This window comes from Haplochromis burtoni, unplaced genomic scaffold (genome assembly GCF_018398535.1).
Source record: "Haplochromis burtoni strain Fernald_Lab_line unplaced genomic scaffold, NCSU_Asbu1 Contig_22, whole genome shotgun sequence".
NCBI classification, from domain to species: domain Eukaryota; kingdom Metazoa; phylum Chordata; class Actinopteri; order Cichliformes; family Cichlidae; genus Haplochromis; species Haplochromis burtoni.
In genome coordinates this window covers 2,000,999-2,017,321 of record NW_024582383.1, presented here as the reverse complement: position 1 = coordinate 2,017,321, position 16,323 = coordinate 2,000,999, and the positions used below count along the sequence as shown (strand labels likewise).

The 16,323-nt window shown below is 42.5% G+C and overlaps 1 protein-coding gene across 2 annotated transcripts; it reads right to left on the bottom strand.

Moving 5' to 3' along the window:
* Nucleotides 1-55: 55 nt before the first annotated feature.
* Nucleotides 56-14,854, bottom strand: gtf2a1 (general transcription factor IIA, 1). Of its 2 annotated transcripts, XR_006054132.1 has the most exons (11): nucleotides 14,602-14,854; nucleotides 12,806-12,907; nucleotides 11,592-11,769; nucleotides 11,319-11,380; nucleotides 10,468-10,543; nucleotides 10,227-10,348; nucleotides 9,593-9,697; nucleotides 8,643-8,927; nucleotides 7,352-7,441; nucleotides 2,755-6,700; nucleotides 56-2,190 (listed from the first exon to the last, which is right to left on the bottom strand). XR_006054132.1 is itself a non-coding variant. In XM_005917074.3 (10 exons), exons 1-10 carry the CDS (start codon nucleotides 14,629-14,631, stop codon nucleotides 6,593-6,595), a joined length of 1,158 nt encoding a protein of 385 aa, XP_005917136.1. In that variant the 5' UTR covers nucleotides 14,632-14,854; the 3' UTR covers nucleotides 56-6,592. The 2 variants fall into 2 exon arrangements, 1 of the variants encoding a protein (XP_005917136.1); XM_005917074.3 differs by having other exon boundaries at nucleotides 56-6,700.
* Between the last annotated feature and the right edge of the window lie 1,469 nt (nucleotides 14,855-16,323).

Sequence of the window (16,323 nt, the reverse complement as noted above, 5' to 3'; positions counted from 1 at the left end):
GTGTCTCCTTTGGGATGTCCTGGTTGTTTTTCCAGCGTTATCGTGGTATTTTTCCATCCCTGTGTGGAAACCAGTGACTTCTACAATCAGCGGGGAGCTTAAAGCTAGCATACCTGAGACCCATGTGAACTTCTGTGATGCTGAGCTGTTAGGCATTAAAGGAAACCTTCTGCTAATAGTGGCTAAACATCAGGTTAGCATTTCCTCTCCTGAGTGACTTTAGAGATGAACAGGGCGAGTGGGGATTAGTTCACATCTTTTCCTTTAAAAAAATAAAATACATTTTGCATCCATATTTGTCTTGAAGATATTCGAGCAGATTGCTGCAATTTGTGTCAGCATGGAAAATATAGTGCAACATTCCCAACTTTGTATCACTCTAAACCTCACAAACTGGAATGGTCTCTACTTTCAAAGTCGGGAAAATTAAGAGTGGCATCCGCTGACTGCGTTCCAGACCTCGCTTGGCGGTGAATTTCCGAACGGACGGGACATCATTTTCAGTTGAACGTTTTCCACGGCTTCAGGTCCATCTCTTCCAATCACGCATTAACAGCGAGCCAGTCCGGACCCTTCAGATGCAAAGCACTCTGGAGCTGGAGCACGATGGGCCTGGCTGCCTTCATGAGAGGACGTCTCCGCTGCCAGCTAGTGTTAACTCACTGTTCACGAGTGTGTGCACGACAAGACTGATAAAAATCAAAGTCTATGCACATTTGCGTAGGTGTCTGGGTGCACACAAAGCGACTGGTGGTAGTGGCATATACCTGCAGAATCCAGCGTTTTCCCGAATGATTACATGGAATTTTATAGACTTGCAGGTACGGTCATGGCCCAAGTAATAGGCCGAGCCGAGCAAACTGAATGAGACTGTGAAATGGATTTATTTTGATATTCTTCTTCTAGCTGGGTCTCAGGCCTGCCTCATCATTCCTCTCCCAGTATTGCAAATAAACTCATCTCCAAGCCGTTCCTCAAATAAGCAGGCCCGTGCCCGACGATGCACCTCGATAACACCGGATTAGGTTGCCAAACTCAAATAGAGTGGGAAAAGGAGTCGTGAACAGAGGGACTGACGAGGTCAAAGCCTACGAGTATGCATCCAGTGTTTGGTTGTGGAAACAAAAAAAATCTCTTGCATTTTTGGCGTCATTCCTTGCGTTGGCCCGGTCGACGTGGATGGCCCTCTTAAAGAGTCAAGTTCCTCTGTCTCCTGGAGAGCTCTTGAATGATGACCAGAGCGAACTGCAGGGTTTTAGTCAGTGAAAACATTCATTCTTCTGTTGTTCTGCAGGTGGTTTCACTCATCAGGAAATGAGTTTCATATTTAGGATCTACAACCTTTGCAGACACTTGAGTTAAACCAGGAAAGAAAAATGGCTCCAAGCCTTCAACAAAAAACATTCTAACACTTTATACACAGGATGATGTGACAAGTGCTACTCTATACTACTGTTCCCGATAGTAAACCTTAGTTATTGTGCAGGTGTGTATGGAAGGCAATTTAGAACATGTGTCTACTTTGGATCAATTATTTCTAATAAACTGGAAATTGTTTTTATTGAGAAAGTTCCTGCTGACAGGCGACGTTTCAAATTATTCACAGCTGTTGCCGTGTGAAGATGATCCTAAACCAGAAATACATGAAACAGTGATGCAACTCCACCTGCACAACCCCAGTAATAAAACAAAAAGCAGAGAAGTGCTGGAGCGTTCGTGCGTACTGAGGTGAACTAAGACTGCAGACTTTGCAGCACCGTACTTGCAGATTTAGCCGAAGATGATTCATCGCAGGCTTTCTGCCCCACGTGGACTTAAATCACATGACTTTTACTTGAGTCAGACACAGGTATTAAAACTGATGACTTTAGGGTAAGATTGGGAATATGCTTAAAACTAACTGCTTCATATAATGTCTTTGGTTTTATAGTGCAAGAAACCAAAACAGCTCAAATATGGGGACAAAGCTAAAGTGCCTCCCACCTAAACTAAAAATGACCAATTCTGAAAGGTGTTGAAAGAGGTATCAGACACAATAAGGTTTCACTTTAATACACCTTTGTTCCCTAGTTTTAAATAACTTACCCATTCGTGTAAGAATGACTGAATCAACTCAGTAAGTACTCCACAGAGGAAATCACCCCATAACAGCACAGATAGCAATTATATGGCATTGGCATTGAAGCAGGCCTATAAGAAAAAAGAAAAGTGACAAGCTGTTTAGAACAACATTCACAGCTTGACGTGAGACAGTCTAGGATACTATAAAAGTCCTGCTGCAGCCCGGATAGACAGAATCTCTGCTGAAAACAGATGAAGGTTTTTGTCCCGTTTTTTCTGTTTTGTCACAGTTTGCTGTTTTCTAAGACTTTGGTAAGCTCTACATGCCACAGCCAGCAGGCCCGGCTACTCCACTTGCTACGTAGCTGATTGGCAGTCACCACAGGTTAGCTGGTAAGCAGAGAAAGCTGTAGAGTCTGAGCAAGACATCTCCAGGGTCTCATTATAAGCCTCATTCGCCAGCAGCTCAGATTCTTATGTCTGAGTGCCCAGGAGTAGCAAAAGGGCCCACTTCATCAGAAGCAGCCAGGGATACACTGCTCCTCCGCTACGTCTATTCAGCGCTGAAGTGTGATATATTGTAGAAGTGACAGTCTGCCCTCAAATCCATTTACAATCAAGTGCAAAAATCTCCATGTAGTTTCTGATTCAGCTTTGATCCCCGACTGCACCACACCTTTATCTCATAATTACCTGAAAGGAAATACGCTGGGATTGTGTCGGTTTGGGTAGGAATTAGAGGAAAAGCCGGGAAAACGCCCATGCTGTGCAAACCCTGACAGTCATCCAGATGGTGGGATATAGAAAAATGGAAAAGAAGATTGGGCGATGCAGATTCGGGGTCTCGTGCAGGTTGCAGCAAATGCATGAAAGTGATCCTACAGAGCTGTTACGCAGCGACAAAGACAGAATGTGCAAGGATTACATTTCAATCAAGAAATCTGAATCGTGCTGAGTTAAAGCTGTATTACAGCACGTTGCCGGAGCACGTGGGCCACAGTGATGAAGAGTTGGATGGTTGGTCCTTGCAGACAACCATGTCTGCCCATTTGTTTGTGACTGTGTGACTCATCCACAAAGACGCCTAACATAAACACAACTACGTACTTCAGAGAAGTGTCACAGAAAGACTTATGAATGGTGTTTACAGATACCCATGTCTGCAAGGAGGATAATCCCCGCTGTCTGTCAGACAGTAAGCCTTTGACACCGAGCGCCTTTAGCTGGTTAGCAAGTTAGCAAAAAGATAACGGTTTGCTAAAGACAAAAATAACTGTAGTTAGCTACAGCTTAAGACAAGATAGATTTAAGACATTTCATGCTCCTTTGAGTTAAATTGAGGGCCAACTTAACAACTAAAACCACAGAAAGAAAAGAAGAAACAAAAGTGTTTGGCTCCTGATGTTTGTCCGAGGCGCTGCTTAAAAAAAATTAGTCCTTGTTGTCATCTTTGTCTCTCAAAGTTTCAATGGATTCAACTGCCTTGATTCCTAATGTGTAAAATGTGGCTCACTCTCTACACAAAACAACGTACCTCATATATATTTACAGTACCAGCTTCAGCCATGCTACAAAACTCCGTCGTCATTGGTAGCTAGCAGACAGGACTACTGGTTTGAGTGTCTTGGAAACAGATTTAAAATTTAAATGTCAGAGAAAAAAACAACCAAAAACATTTAAAAAGTATGAATGCCATTAGAAGTTTCATTAAAGAATAATGAAACACACAAGTAATAAACTCATGAAACAGTTGGCTCACTAAATGGGAAGGGGACTGGTATTTGTTAAGGTCTTGCAGTCATGTGACTGCTAATTTTCCACCATTTCAAATGTGTAACACTGTAGCAGTTGCAGTTCTACTAAAGACCGGTCCATGACCACCTGCCAACCGCCGTTTGTGAGGATAAGATGCATCCTAGTAGCTGCTAGAGGCTGAAGGCGGTCACGATCAAACTGACTGCCATCTTGCTAGAGATTCACGACCCCCTGGCAACCACCGGGAAAAATGTGTGTTGATGCTCACAGAAAACTGATGCCATCTCACGTGCAAAATGAAACCGTTTACTAAAGAGTACACAGTACTGACTCAAAAACCTTTGATTGCCTCGGCCGCTAACAGATTGCTCCAGACGATACCAGGTCTGCACTCACCAACTACTCCCCTAGAAGAAGTGTGACACAAATCGGAAATGGAGACTGTGAATTGGTGAAGCGCAACTTTTATACACACATATTTAAACACTTCCTAATGATCTTGGCCAGGAACCCCTCCAGCTGGTAAACTGGAGGAACCGCTGACCTTCTGATTATTAGACTACCTGCTCTACCGCCCGAGTCACATCTAAGAGTAGCAGTTAAAAACAGTCTCAACAGGATTAAAAATGTGAGCAAAAATAGTTTAAAAGTAACTGAAATAACAGTTAAATAGTTTAGTGTTCAAGATGCTCCCACGAGTCATCGATAAATTTGCTTTTATCGGCGCAGAACCAAAAAGCTGACCAGGTATCACAGAAGAAGGTAGGAAGAAACAGAGGGGGCGAGAGTGACACTGATTTAGGCCACAAAATAATGCAAAAATTAAATTTTAATTTTCTTTCTTTCTTTTTATGCAAAAGACAACTTTATGTATTCAAAGCACAACCTTGAGTTTGATTCCAAACTTGATTTAGGAAAATTACACGAATACCAACAGTACAGTTCATTAATCATCAGAAGAGCAGAACACACGACAAAATGGTTATAGAGCACAGTTTAATAAGACATCCTTCTCAGTCTAGCATCTGTGACCCCCCCCCCACCAAAAACTGAACTAAAGTTCAAAAAGGCACGCACGACATCTACATATGGAAATGACGAACAGAGGAAAGGAAATAAATCTACTGGGGGCCGTGTGTGGAAAGTCTTCCTTTGGCCTTTCATGTAAAGATTTCATATAATTCAACTAAATCGTGTGAAAAATGTTCTGTTTTCTCCATCAGGTCCTGTATCAGGGTTTTCTTTGTGCAGCTAAAAAACAACTATGGAGCCACCCAAGCACAACAGTCAAAACACATATATACTTTATTTCAAACTGCTGCAACAGGGGCACTAAAAACAAACTGCAGAGACACACACAACCCCCCCTCGAGTTAAACTCACTTGGATAGAAAATATCCTCAGTTTAAAAGTCATGAATAAAACGGAAGCAGACGAGAACATACGGTGGACGAAATGGTTTGGAAAACAGCGCCGTGCAGCTTTTATCAGGCTGACATAAGAAGAAAGGAGAAAAGAAAAGAAAAGAAAAAGGAACACTTGTTAGATTATAAGAGCACAGTTTGGTGCGGCTTTCCAACCTTAAAAAAAAGAAAAACAATTTATAAACTTTCAGAAATAAATAGAAAAAACAGGACAGACACCAACCTCACTGCTCTGTGACATTTTCAGACTGTGAGAGAAATAAACTGAAACCTTTTCACAGAAAACCAGCGACAACGACACACACTCACCACGTGTCTGTACAGTCCCTCTCACTCACTCACACACACACACACACACACACACGTCTCTGCGGCTATTGATTAGACTGACTGACTTCACAACACACTGATAAACCGACAGTGCAAAATTTATGATGGCTGCAGAGAACTAAAAATAAAAGCAAAGGCGATTCACCAACAGGACAAACTGAGACACCTTTGTACAATCCTTAAATGAATTCAGTGTCTCACGTTTTTATCTTTATTTTATTCTTAACGTTAAAGATGGAATGAAGCTCCAGAGAAGCCAGTGGGGGGGTGCTGGGGGAGGGGGGGTTAAGTGCTGCGACGAAGATAAAAAAAATGAGTTATTGTAAGGTGATGTTATTTTACCTTCTTTTTAACTCCTTCATTAAACGCATTTAAAACATAATGTTTGAAGAACAGGTCGCCTACATAAAAACACTCTGGAGCACCTTTTTCATAAACGTGAATTCAGACAGAATTAGGATATAAAAAAAAAGAAGCCAAAAACAGGTGATTCTGGTCGTTCTAAAGGCAGCGATCTCGACTGGTGGCACTAAGTTTGGACACGAACGTAGACACGAGTCAATCCAGTCAACCGACTACAGTGATTGCAAAGGTGTTTCTCATCTATGGGGTTATAACGAATGACCTCTGACCTTGTGTGGCAGGGAAGCCGAGGTCACCCTGGTCCTCTACACCTGTATGATGGTGAAATGCTTTCTTTCCAAAGTTAGGTGAATTCTCTGGGGGGAAAAGGCAGAGAAGCCTGGAAGAAGAAATAAAGAGAAACGGCGCTCGGCTCACGGGGCTTTTCCCTTCCTCTGTTGGTTTCTCATCCCGCAAGGCTAGTCGAGTGTTTTCTGACTACACCCGGGTTTTACAGTACCTCACAGTCCTTTGGGTTTGTCTCAAGAGTTCTGAGTCTCAGAAACAGTTTCCTGAATGAATCCAGTCACAGGATGTGGAAGGATGCTAAACTGTCTGTTAACTGGATAGGAGTTACAGAGATCCTGCTCCTGTTGCTTTCTCCCGTTCCTTTTTCTGCTTCACCACTCGGCATCCCCGATGGCTTTGGAGAAGACGTAGTCTCTCCCGTTCAGATTCATGATCCCATCCTTCAGGTGGAATTTCCATTTGTTCTTACTTCTGTGAATCTGCAGAGTAAAGAGAAGGAAATGAGTGTTGTAGGCGTCAAGGACAGATGGACATTGTTTCAGCTTACAGTGGACGCAGGCTGATGTCTTTAGCCTCTGCGCCGAGGCCAGACAAACTCACTGTGGCATCAACCGCTGCTGGAGCCTTTCTCCACTGAATTAACATCAAATAATGTAACAACTCGATGCTTTGTGATGGGAATCAAAGGCAAACAGTGAAGACTCACAAGGAATGTGAAATACCTCTTTAACGATTTCTGACATTTTCCCCCAAAAACGAGGAGGCTGCTGTGAAAACTGTTTAAGCCCCGTCCTTCAATCTACAGCAGCCTTTACAGCGCCCTGAATGATACTGGCAAACAAAGGCTGACAGCGATGCTGAGTACCAATCACATTAACACGGTAAAACTGCTCTGCGCTGTTATTTTATAATCTCTTTGTTTTCACTGCTTCTGCAAATCTCAGCATTAACATCTTTGTCTGGATGCTGATGTGAAACTAAACGAGTCGGATATGCATAAAAGCCAACGGGTCCCAGCGCAGGAGGATCTATATCAAGACATGTCATAAAAGTACCAAAGAGGCACTCGCATATTTATACACAGGCAGGTTTGAACACACTGCAGCCTTTCAGAATATATCAGTTCCTACCTTGTCGTACTGGCACACCACTACGTTGTCTGTTTCAAACAGCTCCTGGTCCTCTTCGTCGCTGACGTCGTCTCCACTGTTCAGCGGCTCCTGAGTAGGAAACCAAACCAATCAGATTCATCACAAATGTTTGCTGCTCAGGAACGTGGCTTAAGATTCAGGATTTTCTTTATTTAAACAGTAAAAGCACAAATCTAGATTGCAACAAGTAATAGTTTGATTTTAATCCCGTTCTCCTTTTTGCCCGATACCAAACAGTGCCAAATATAACCTGCTGTGTTATAAAATCTTCTGCAGAAAAGCCACACAAACTACAGAGTAACCTTTGTAGTAGGGCTGCCACAAACCATTATTTTGATAGTCGACTAATCAGATCATCATCCATTGGACATAAAAGTACAGCTTATTGCACCAGCAGCATCTGCTCTTATATAACTATCATTAGCTTACAGCTTTAAGTGTTTCAGGTGCTAACTAAAAATAAAGACAAGATGATAGTTTATTAAATGTTAATGACATTTGCAGATTGTTTCAGTGAAGTTTAATAAACTCCTTCTATCTAAAATATAACAGGACACCGGAGTAAATTCTCCAGCATCTCACACTTCTGATAATCAGCTGTCTGCTTGACGTTTATTCAGCTGTGTAAAAACTATAACTTTAATCTCAGCCAAACCGATTTACTCAGGAACAAATAAAATACTAAAAAAGCCAAACAACAACATTTTAAGTTATCTAAGTGACCTATATAGGTTTAACCTGAGCAGCGAAAGAGGCGGTGGGTTTGAAAACGATCTGCCGGGAGTCCGGTGTTCTCACGGCGCTAGTGACCTAGCCCCCGGCTAGCTATCGAGCTAGTGGGTAACAGACGTCTCCGAAAACGTCGGAGCACTTTTGAAAATATGCGGTGTCCTGATAAACTGAGCAGATATTTGAGGTTTACACAGCTACATTCAGCCTGAAAATATGTTAAACGTTTATTTTGTGACCCAGAAAGAATAATAAGAGTAACATTAAAACTAACTAGCTGCCGCCATTGTTGGAAACTGAGCTGGGCCGCGCTATGAATTCTGTGACACAGCTGCTTCTTCTTCTTCGGGGGTTTAACGACAGCTACCTGTGGAAAGCTACTGCTAGCTACTCTGGAAAACAAAAGCTCTGAAGAGGGGCAGAAACATCAGTGCTACAAGTTTACGGCTTTCTTACTTCATATTAAATGACCATAAAATTCTTGCCTACTGCTATTTTAACGTGCGAGTTTTTGAACACTCTTATTTCCTCCCTTGCTCACCTCTTCAACCTGCCCATCTTCTGCTCCATCCTTGTCTTTCTCCTCATCATCATCTTCGTCGTACTCCTCCTCATCCTCATCCTCTTCTGAAGACGTCTCCCCGGTTCCGTCCACCTGCAGCATCATGGGAGGCTGCTGTGCCTGAGGCTGGGCCTGTTGCTGCTGTTGGGCCTGGGGCTGCGCTGAGGCTTGTGGTGCAGTCGCTCCTGGGGCCTGCTGGACCTGCTGGACCTGAGCTGTTGCTGCCTGGCTGGGCTGTGGCGCCATAGCTGCTGCTTGCATCACCTGACAGTAGAAAGGAACTCAGAGTTTAAAAACACGTACGCCCATATGATGTTAGCATTGCTTTCATGTGGGACAAAATAACCAGCTCTTCACACAACAGACTCCAACTCAAAGCCAAAATAAGGACAGGACAGCAAAAATGATGCGACTTCAAGGAGCATTTTTGTAGCAAAGATAAGGTCAGCCAGCTAGTCGCCATGTTGGGTGTCAAGATATTTGTCTGTGTTAGCAAGTAAGCTAATGCTGGCTAACAGCTGAAAGAAAAAGTTATTAAAGAACTGAACTCGTGGAGGGAAGACCTCTGCTCTGAGCTAATGTTAGCCTGTTGATTTAAAAGCTAACGTTGCAGATTTTTGCAGTGTAGCTCAGTTACACTGGCCAGCTAACCAAATCTTTCCATAGTTACTCACACCAAAACTACATCTGAGTGGAAATGCTGTTTGTCAGTGTAATCGGCTGATCTGTGACACTGACTGATGCGTGATGCTTTCACAGTGCAGGTGTTATTATTAATAACAAAGGTTTCCCAGACGCTCCTCTAAAACATTAAACAGACTCTAATTTCTCTAAACAACAAAGAGAACAGAAATGGAGGAAACACTACTATAGAGCATAAACTACTTCCATATAAATGGAATGAGTGCAGGAGGAACTGAAGTTCTGACCTGTGTATTGCCTTGGACTTTGTTTCCTGGGGTTAAGACAATCTGCTGTGGCTGTATGATGACTCCTGCTTGCTGGGACAGGCCTCCCGGCAGAGGAGCCAGAACCTAAACAGATATTAGAGAAGGGAAAAAAAAACCAAACAAGACATGTAAACTCTATTTTAAAACAAGATCTCCACCTGAATATGCACAACACTTTTGCAACATTTTAACCGACTCAATTTAAACTGAATGAATGAAATTTGGCACTAGTTTTGATCTGAATCTGTGTTTTTATTTAGGAAAAGTCACAAGTAGAGGAGTCATGGATCTATTTCTTTTGGGGTAAGTGGTAAGCTCTGAGCAATCAGCATCCTCCCGATTTCCCAGAATCATTTCATGTTTTTCATGGCACTTCTTACATATTTCGAGGTTATTTTTCCAAGAATTGATTCTTCCACTGTGTCAGAGCCACAGGGCCCACAGATATGTAGCCTTATTTAACCTACTTGTCACAAACGGACACTGAACTGATTACGCAGATAAATCAGACACACCACGACTTTTTCCCCCACCTCTCTCCATTTGGCTTTGTTTTTCACACACATTTCCTCCTGTCATATGCAGCCTTGCCCCTCTGCATGACAGTTCTTACCTGCTGTATTACCGGTGCCTGCACGCCACCAGGCTGCATCTGCTGCTGCAGGAGGATCTGCTGCTGGGGCTGGATGATGTACTGAGCCCCGTTGGGACCACGGACTAACTGCAGGATCTGGCCTGAGACGTCAAAACAAAGCGTGTGGGTGCACGTTGTGTAAATATAGTTTTACACATGAAGATAGTTCAGAGAGAAAGGAGCATTTCTTTGCAATTTAATGCAAATAAACATGTTTTACCTTGGCTGGTGAGGAGCTGTTGGTATTGGGTGACCGCTGTGGGCAAAGCCAGGGTTGCTGCGGTAGCTGCTGCACTCTAGAGGAGGAAAGAAGAACACACGCGGTGACAAGCATGCAAAATAATACAGAAGCCGAGGATTTCAGGGTTCAAGAATGAAAGACTTCAATGTTAAGTACTTAATGTTTTTTGAACTTCTTTACAATTTAAAGCACTGAACTTCAGATTGCATTGACTGACATGATAAAAGCAGCATGTTTGTCCTCTCGCTGCATCTACAAAGCCACTGGAAAACGATTAAAAATTGGCAAGTGAAGCTTTGAAGAACCGTTTGAGGATTATACAAAAATCACTTGCAGAAAACAGAAAGAAGCAGCAGCAGAGATGAAAGCTTCATATGGACAGATGCTGCGTTAAACATGTGCTGTTGAAAAAAGTGGAAAAGATTTCCTGCATATTTCACTCGATGAAGGAAAGGTGTGTTTGTCAGTGCGTATTAGACACAGCAGTAGCATGTGGGAGGATGCATTACTGCTGGCTTATATCCACTGCAGTCCTGGCTATTAAAATAGTCCGTTAATCTCTTCCAAGTCCTGTTGCCCCATCCGTGTGACACTTGATCAATCATTCTGGACTAAGGAAGAAGCCTGCAGAGACCCTCTCTGGTTTCTCACTTCTACTCAAAGAAAATATGTCTGAATTTGTTAAAAACGTAAAATGAGCAGCACTTCGTTCTGTTCATCACACATATGGATATCGCATCACCTATGTCTGTTAATAAACACATTTGCTACTTGTTATATGCCTCCCCGAACAACAGTTTCATTTATTTTTGGTGCTATGATCCACTCACCATCCCCGTTCCACCCATGTGTATAAGCTTAGATTCCTGAACAATGACTTGCTGCTGGGGAGCTGCGGAGACAAACATTTTCAGGTCAATTCCTCATATTTTTCATAAAATGTACAAAGAATGCACACGATCAGTAAGCATTCATTGTTTCCTGTGCCAGTTCGGCAAATAACTCAAAGCTGCAGGCGACATTTTTAGTGCCCAAAAAGGCGTTCACGGGTTTTTGCACTTGTTCAGAAATGTTTTTACCACTGTGTGCCACTGCTGGCTAACCTTGCTGTTGCTGGGGCGGCAGGATGACCTGCTGGGACTGAGCTGGCTGGGTCACCTGCTGGACTTGTTGGACCTGCTGAACCTGTTGTTGCTGCTGCTGTGCGGCCTGCAGGGCTGTCTGCTCGTCAGTGTGGAAGCCCTCCACTGCCTTGGACTGCAAAAGCTTGTTCTCCCATAGCTGTAGAGACAAACGGAGGCAGCACAAAGACATGTGTTAGAAAGCTGCCAAAGACTCCATTTAAATCCATGCTAACATGTTTTCAAATGAAAATCTCCATCCAGGTAAATGTTTAGCGCAGATTCTGTCATTATCGACACACCTGTAAACGCATCACAACGACCAGACATGCCGATCGTTTAAATTAATTCAGTTTTATTTTTATAGTCACAACAACAGTCACCTTCAAGGTGCTTCATGTTGTAAGGTACAATAATACAGAGAAAACCTAACAGACGACCCCCTATGAGCAAGTGTTTGGTGACAATGGGAAGGAAAATCTCCCTTTTAACAGGAAGAAAGCTCCAACACAACCAGGCTCAGGGAGGGAACCAGGTAAAAGAGACTCTGGAGGAGAGCCAGACATCAATATTAACTAATGGGTCACAAACTCAAAGTGAGGTCAAATAAACTGGTTTAATCCATGAAGCTAAGACTGAATTTTTTGCTTATTTGTGTCAATCACATTGCCTAGGTAGGCTTATGTGCCATAGCCTCCTCTTGAATTGAGCATATCATGCAGTGTACACACTGTTTGAGTTGTCATTTCAATGGTATTCAGACACCACCTTCTCACAGGCATACGCAGGTGTTATAACAGTAAAGCAACACTGAAAGTCACACTGGAATATAGGGTGGTGATTGCACCAGAAAACTCATACAGAAATCGCTGCAAAGCTAATTCTGCAACACATCAGTGGCAGTGAGAGCACCATCCATCAAAGGAAACCATGGTAACCGGGGTGGGGGGGGGACAAGACATGAATGACATTTTTGTGAGTTAATCAGAAAGTTTCCAGAAGTCTGTTTTCTGTCCATCCAGACAGCAACTACAACAGCTTCCAAACTAGGAAATGGTCAGCAGTTATTCCAAAGCGCTCTGGTTTGGGGGAGCGTGCTACAGTACACTTTACTACAAAGAGCGCACACCTCTGCAGGAGGCGGCATTTCCCCTGCAGTTGCTATATGCAGGCGCAACACTGACAGGGACGGTTACCGTTTTCAGCTCCAGAAGAACTTGCTCATCTACTCCCTCGTCCAGGAACAGCTCTCGCACCTCATTGATCACATCGTCAATCACATTCTTGTATAATTTAGGCTGTGAGGAAGAAAAAAAAGAAGAAAAGAGGAAAGAAACTTTTACAGTATGGCGTTTATATTAGAGACACTTTTGCTTTTCCCAGTAAAGCATGAACAACATGTCTGGTACAGTCAGTATTGATCATTATGAGCTTGGGTTTTATGTCAAAATTAGCCCTCAACAGTGTACTTAGCAAACACACCTCCTCTTTGGGCTTCCCAGCTGCCAAAACGACAACAAAACATCAAGTATACAGCTGATGGTGTTATAATTATCACATTTATTTACGCCTCGCCACACTGACTTTCATTGGTATGACACGGTAATAGTTGTTGCACGCGGGCAGCCAAACTCTAAAACTGCCCCCACTTGAGTATCATGTGTGGGGGTTCGTGCTGCAGCGTTTCCACGGCACTACGTGCCTTGTTATGCTAACCCATATAAACTAGCTCTTTATGTTACTACTACTAAGGTAAACATCATGTCCCCGGGGTCTGAACTGCGCGCGCGCTGGAAAAAGCAAACATAACGTTTATAGCTCCGCCAGGGCCCAACGGTCCCGTCTCAGCGGAGTGATATGAGGCTGAAACAAAGCGACACACGCGCGGGCCACCGCACTGCGCTGCCCCGATGTCCGCAGCGCAGACCTCGGTCTCTCCTTCCCTCCCCCTCGGCCTGTCTGCTCCTCACTATTTAAAGCTCAGTCTGCTGTTTATATGTAGAGCCGGTGACGTAGCGTCGAGTAGCACCTTCCCATCCCGGGCAGTCTATATTAGAGAGCCAATATGGCTGTATAAAAACCAGGCAGCGAAAAGGAGGAGGGCCAGAACCGAGAGAGAAGGGAGACGAGGAAGCCATTTTACGGAGCCGCAGAGTGCGCGCTCGACAGCCTTTTTCTTTTAAATAGTGTGTGGCGGAATGTGAAGGACATTTTCGGTGTCTTATCTTATCAGTGCTCAGCTTTGGCTAAATATTTTTTGGCTCTGCTGGCAGGTAGCAAGGACAAATTTGATATGGTATGGGTTAAAGAAGTGGTTTGGGACGGCTACCCTGCCTTCTGGTCGTGGAATGGTGGACAATGATGAGGCAGTTGACGACTTTCTACTGAGGAGGCTTTAATATATATATATATATTTATATAAACTATATATATTAAACGCTCAATTCTCTCGCCGTGAATGATGACAATGTGCTTTGCGTACATCTGTATTTCATAAGCTATCCAATAATAAAAGCTTAAATTGAAAATTTCTTCCTCCTACGAACAAACAAGCATTTTAGACAACCTGGCAGCTCAAGCGTCCACCAAAAATGAATTTAGCCATACACGCTTATTAGACTGTGATCACGTAAAGTAACCTTCCAACTAATGAAAGCTTCAACCTGCCGATAAACCACTAAATTAGAATTACATCTTCATCGCTAAACCTCAGTTTCTACACGTGTTCTTATTTTTACTCAAACACTGCCTCTCTAAAGTAAGCCATTCCTCCTCCGAGATGGTTTCAAATGAAAGAACTACCTAGTTTCGAAAACTAATTATAATGGCCGATTGACTGAAACTTAAGTATTCCCTTTAATAGATATAACAGTGAAGTGTTTGTTAAAGCAGACTCATTTTACTGTAATACATAAAACCAGCTCGTCGACAGCTTTCCAATAACTTTACCCCCATTTTCCCCCGCTGACAATCCTTAGAGATTGATCCTTACCACTGGGTTCGAGTTAGCCGAGCTCGCCATTATACGCGTAGTGTAAAAACCACACGGAAATAGGCGAGGAATAGAGCCAAAAATTACGAAAAACGATTTAAAACAACTGGGAAAGATATTTTAAAACAGCCGGCATCACTTTTGTAAATAAAACACAGTTTAGGCGGTCTTATTTACAATCCCGGGCTGCGACTCCCCAGCCGTCCTCCTTCCGTCGTTGTCCTGCTTTATATACTGAGCGAAGAAGCTGCGAGTGCGCGAGACATAGGGCAGGGTCAGGTCGCACATAGCGCGAGATTTCGTGCGGAGTATGACGACCAATCAATAGAGCCGCTCATGGGAAATGTAGTTTAATAATACTCTTTTTTTTTTTTTTTAGAAAACGGAACTGAATCCTCAGTGATCGCATTAGCTTAATGCTCTGTGATCTTGTTTATTGAGTCAGGGAAAGTGTAAGTATTACGAACCATGTGATGAATTAAAAATAGAGGAATTAATTAGATAAAAGTAGCTGGTTACTTAAAATGCTAATAAAAGCCTATTAGCATATAGCTAAATCATTTTAAATTAACTTATTTCATTTTTTCTTTCTTTTTCTTTCTATTCTTTTTCCTGTTTTCCATCATATATTAGAACTGTATGCTGTAATGATGGATGCTCATATTAAATATGGGAAAACATTCAAATAATGCCTTCCGCATATGTACAAATCATGAGCTAAAAGCTCAGGCCTTGGGGTGGCTTTAGACAGGTTTTCTCAGGGGTTTCTGAGGGGCTGCCAATCAGAACCTAAAGCATCTCATTTTAGAAAGCGAATAAACCAAAGACCACTATAAGATAAATACAGATTATTTTAAAACTATGACTCATGTAAAGCTGCACTAGTATAGCCCAACAATAATAATAAATATCAAGAAATAGTATGTCTCCTTTAATGTTAACAGTTTTATTCAACATGTTTGGAGAAATGCTTTTGTCTAATAGCCAAGGTTGGTTGTTGCAGATTAAATATAATATTTTAAAAAATATACATATAGAACAGAATAGAACAGAATGCCTTTATTGTCACTATACAGTTGTCAGTGCCAACATGTTTATAGATGTAACCATTATTAATAGGAAAAACATGATATTCTTATCACATATAATGCATAAAGGCTATTTAAGAAATAGTGCTAATAATTTTTTAATGTATTCACTTGTAACAACACCAACAGTTTAATTGACTTTTGCACTTAATCGTTGGACCTTGTGTTAGCTCAGCACTACTTTTACCTAAGCAGAGGATCTGAATGCTTCTTTCACTACTGGTCCACACTTTAATACTTTCATGCGACACAGGTGCCTCTTAAACAAGTCTGACCTTTACCAGCTTCGTAACTGCACCTGTAATGCTTCTCTGTGGGGCCAGTGTGCTTTATGTAGTAACATCGTGCCACCACAAGAGGGTGATCACACCACGCACCAGGAAAACAGGCTCTCTCTTCCACATTTCAACACTCACACTCAAACACACACTCACACTCACACAATCCACTTTGTAAAACACGCAACTGTTTTCCACGTTATTCAATAAAAGCAGATTTAAGTGAATTTTTGGATGAGCAACATCCACTGGCCTTGTTTGCTTGCTCTGAAACAGACTTGCCCTGACTACCAAAGGGGAAATTTACCCCCCACAAAAAACAATAAAGCTTTGCAATAAATGAGAGCTGACAAGAG

Bases quoted from the DNA above. Each gene is read 5' to 3' on its own strand.
- gtf2a1 (XM_005917074.3), bottom strand. From the start codon at position 14,631: ATGGCGAGCTCGGCTAACTCGAACCCAGTG. The intron at 11,381-11,591 runs GTTAGCCAGCAG...TTGTCTCCGCAG, and splicing joins GCCGCCCCAGCAACAGCAAG to CTCCCCAGCAGCAAGTCATT. The intron at 9,698-10,226 runs GTAAGAACTGTC...ATATCTGTTTAG, and splicing joins AGGCACCGGTAATACAGCAG to GTTCTGGCTCCTCTGCCGGG.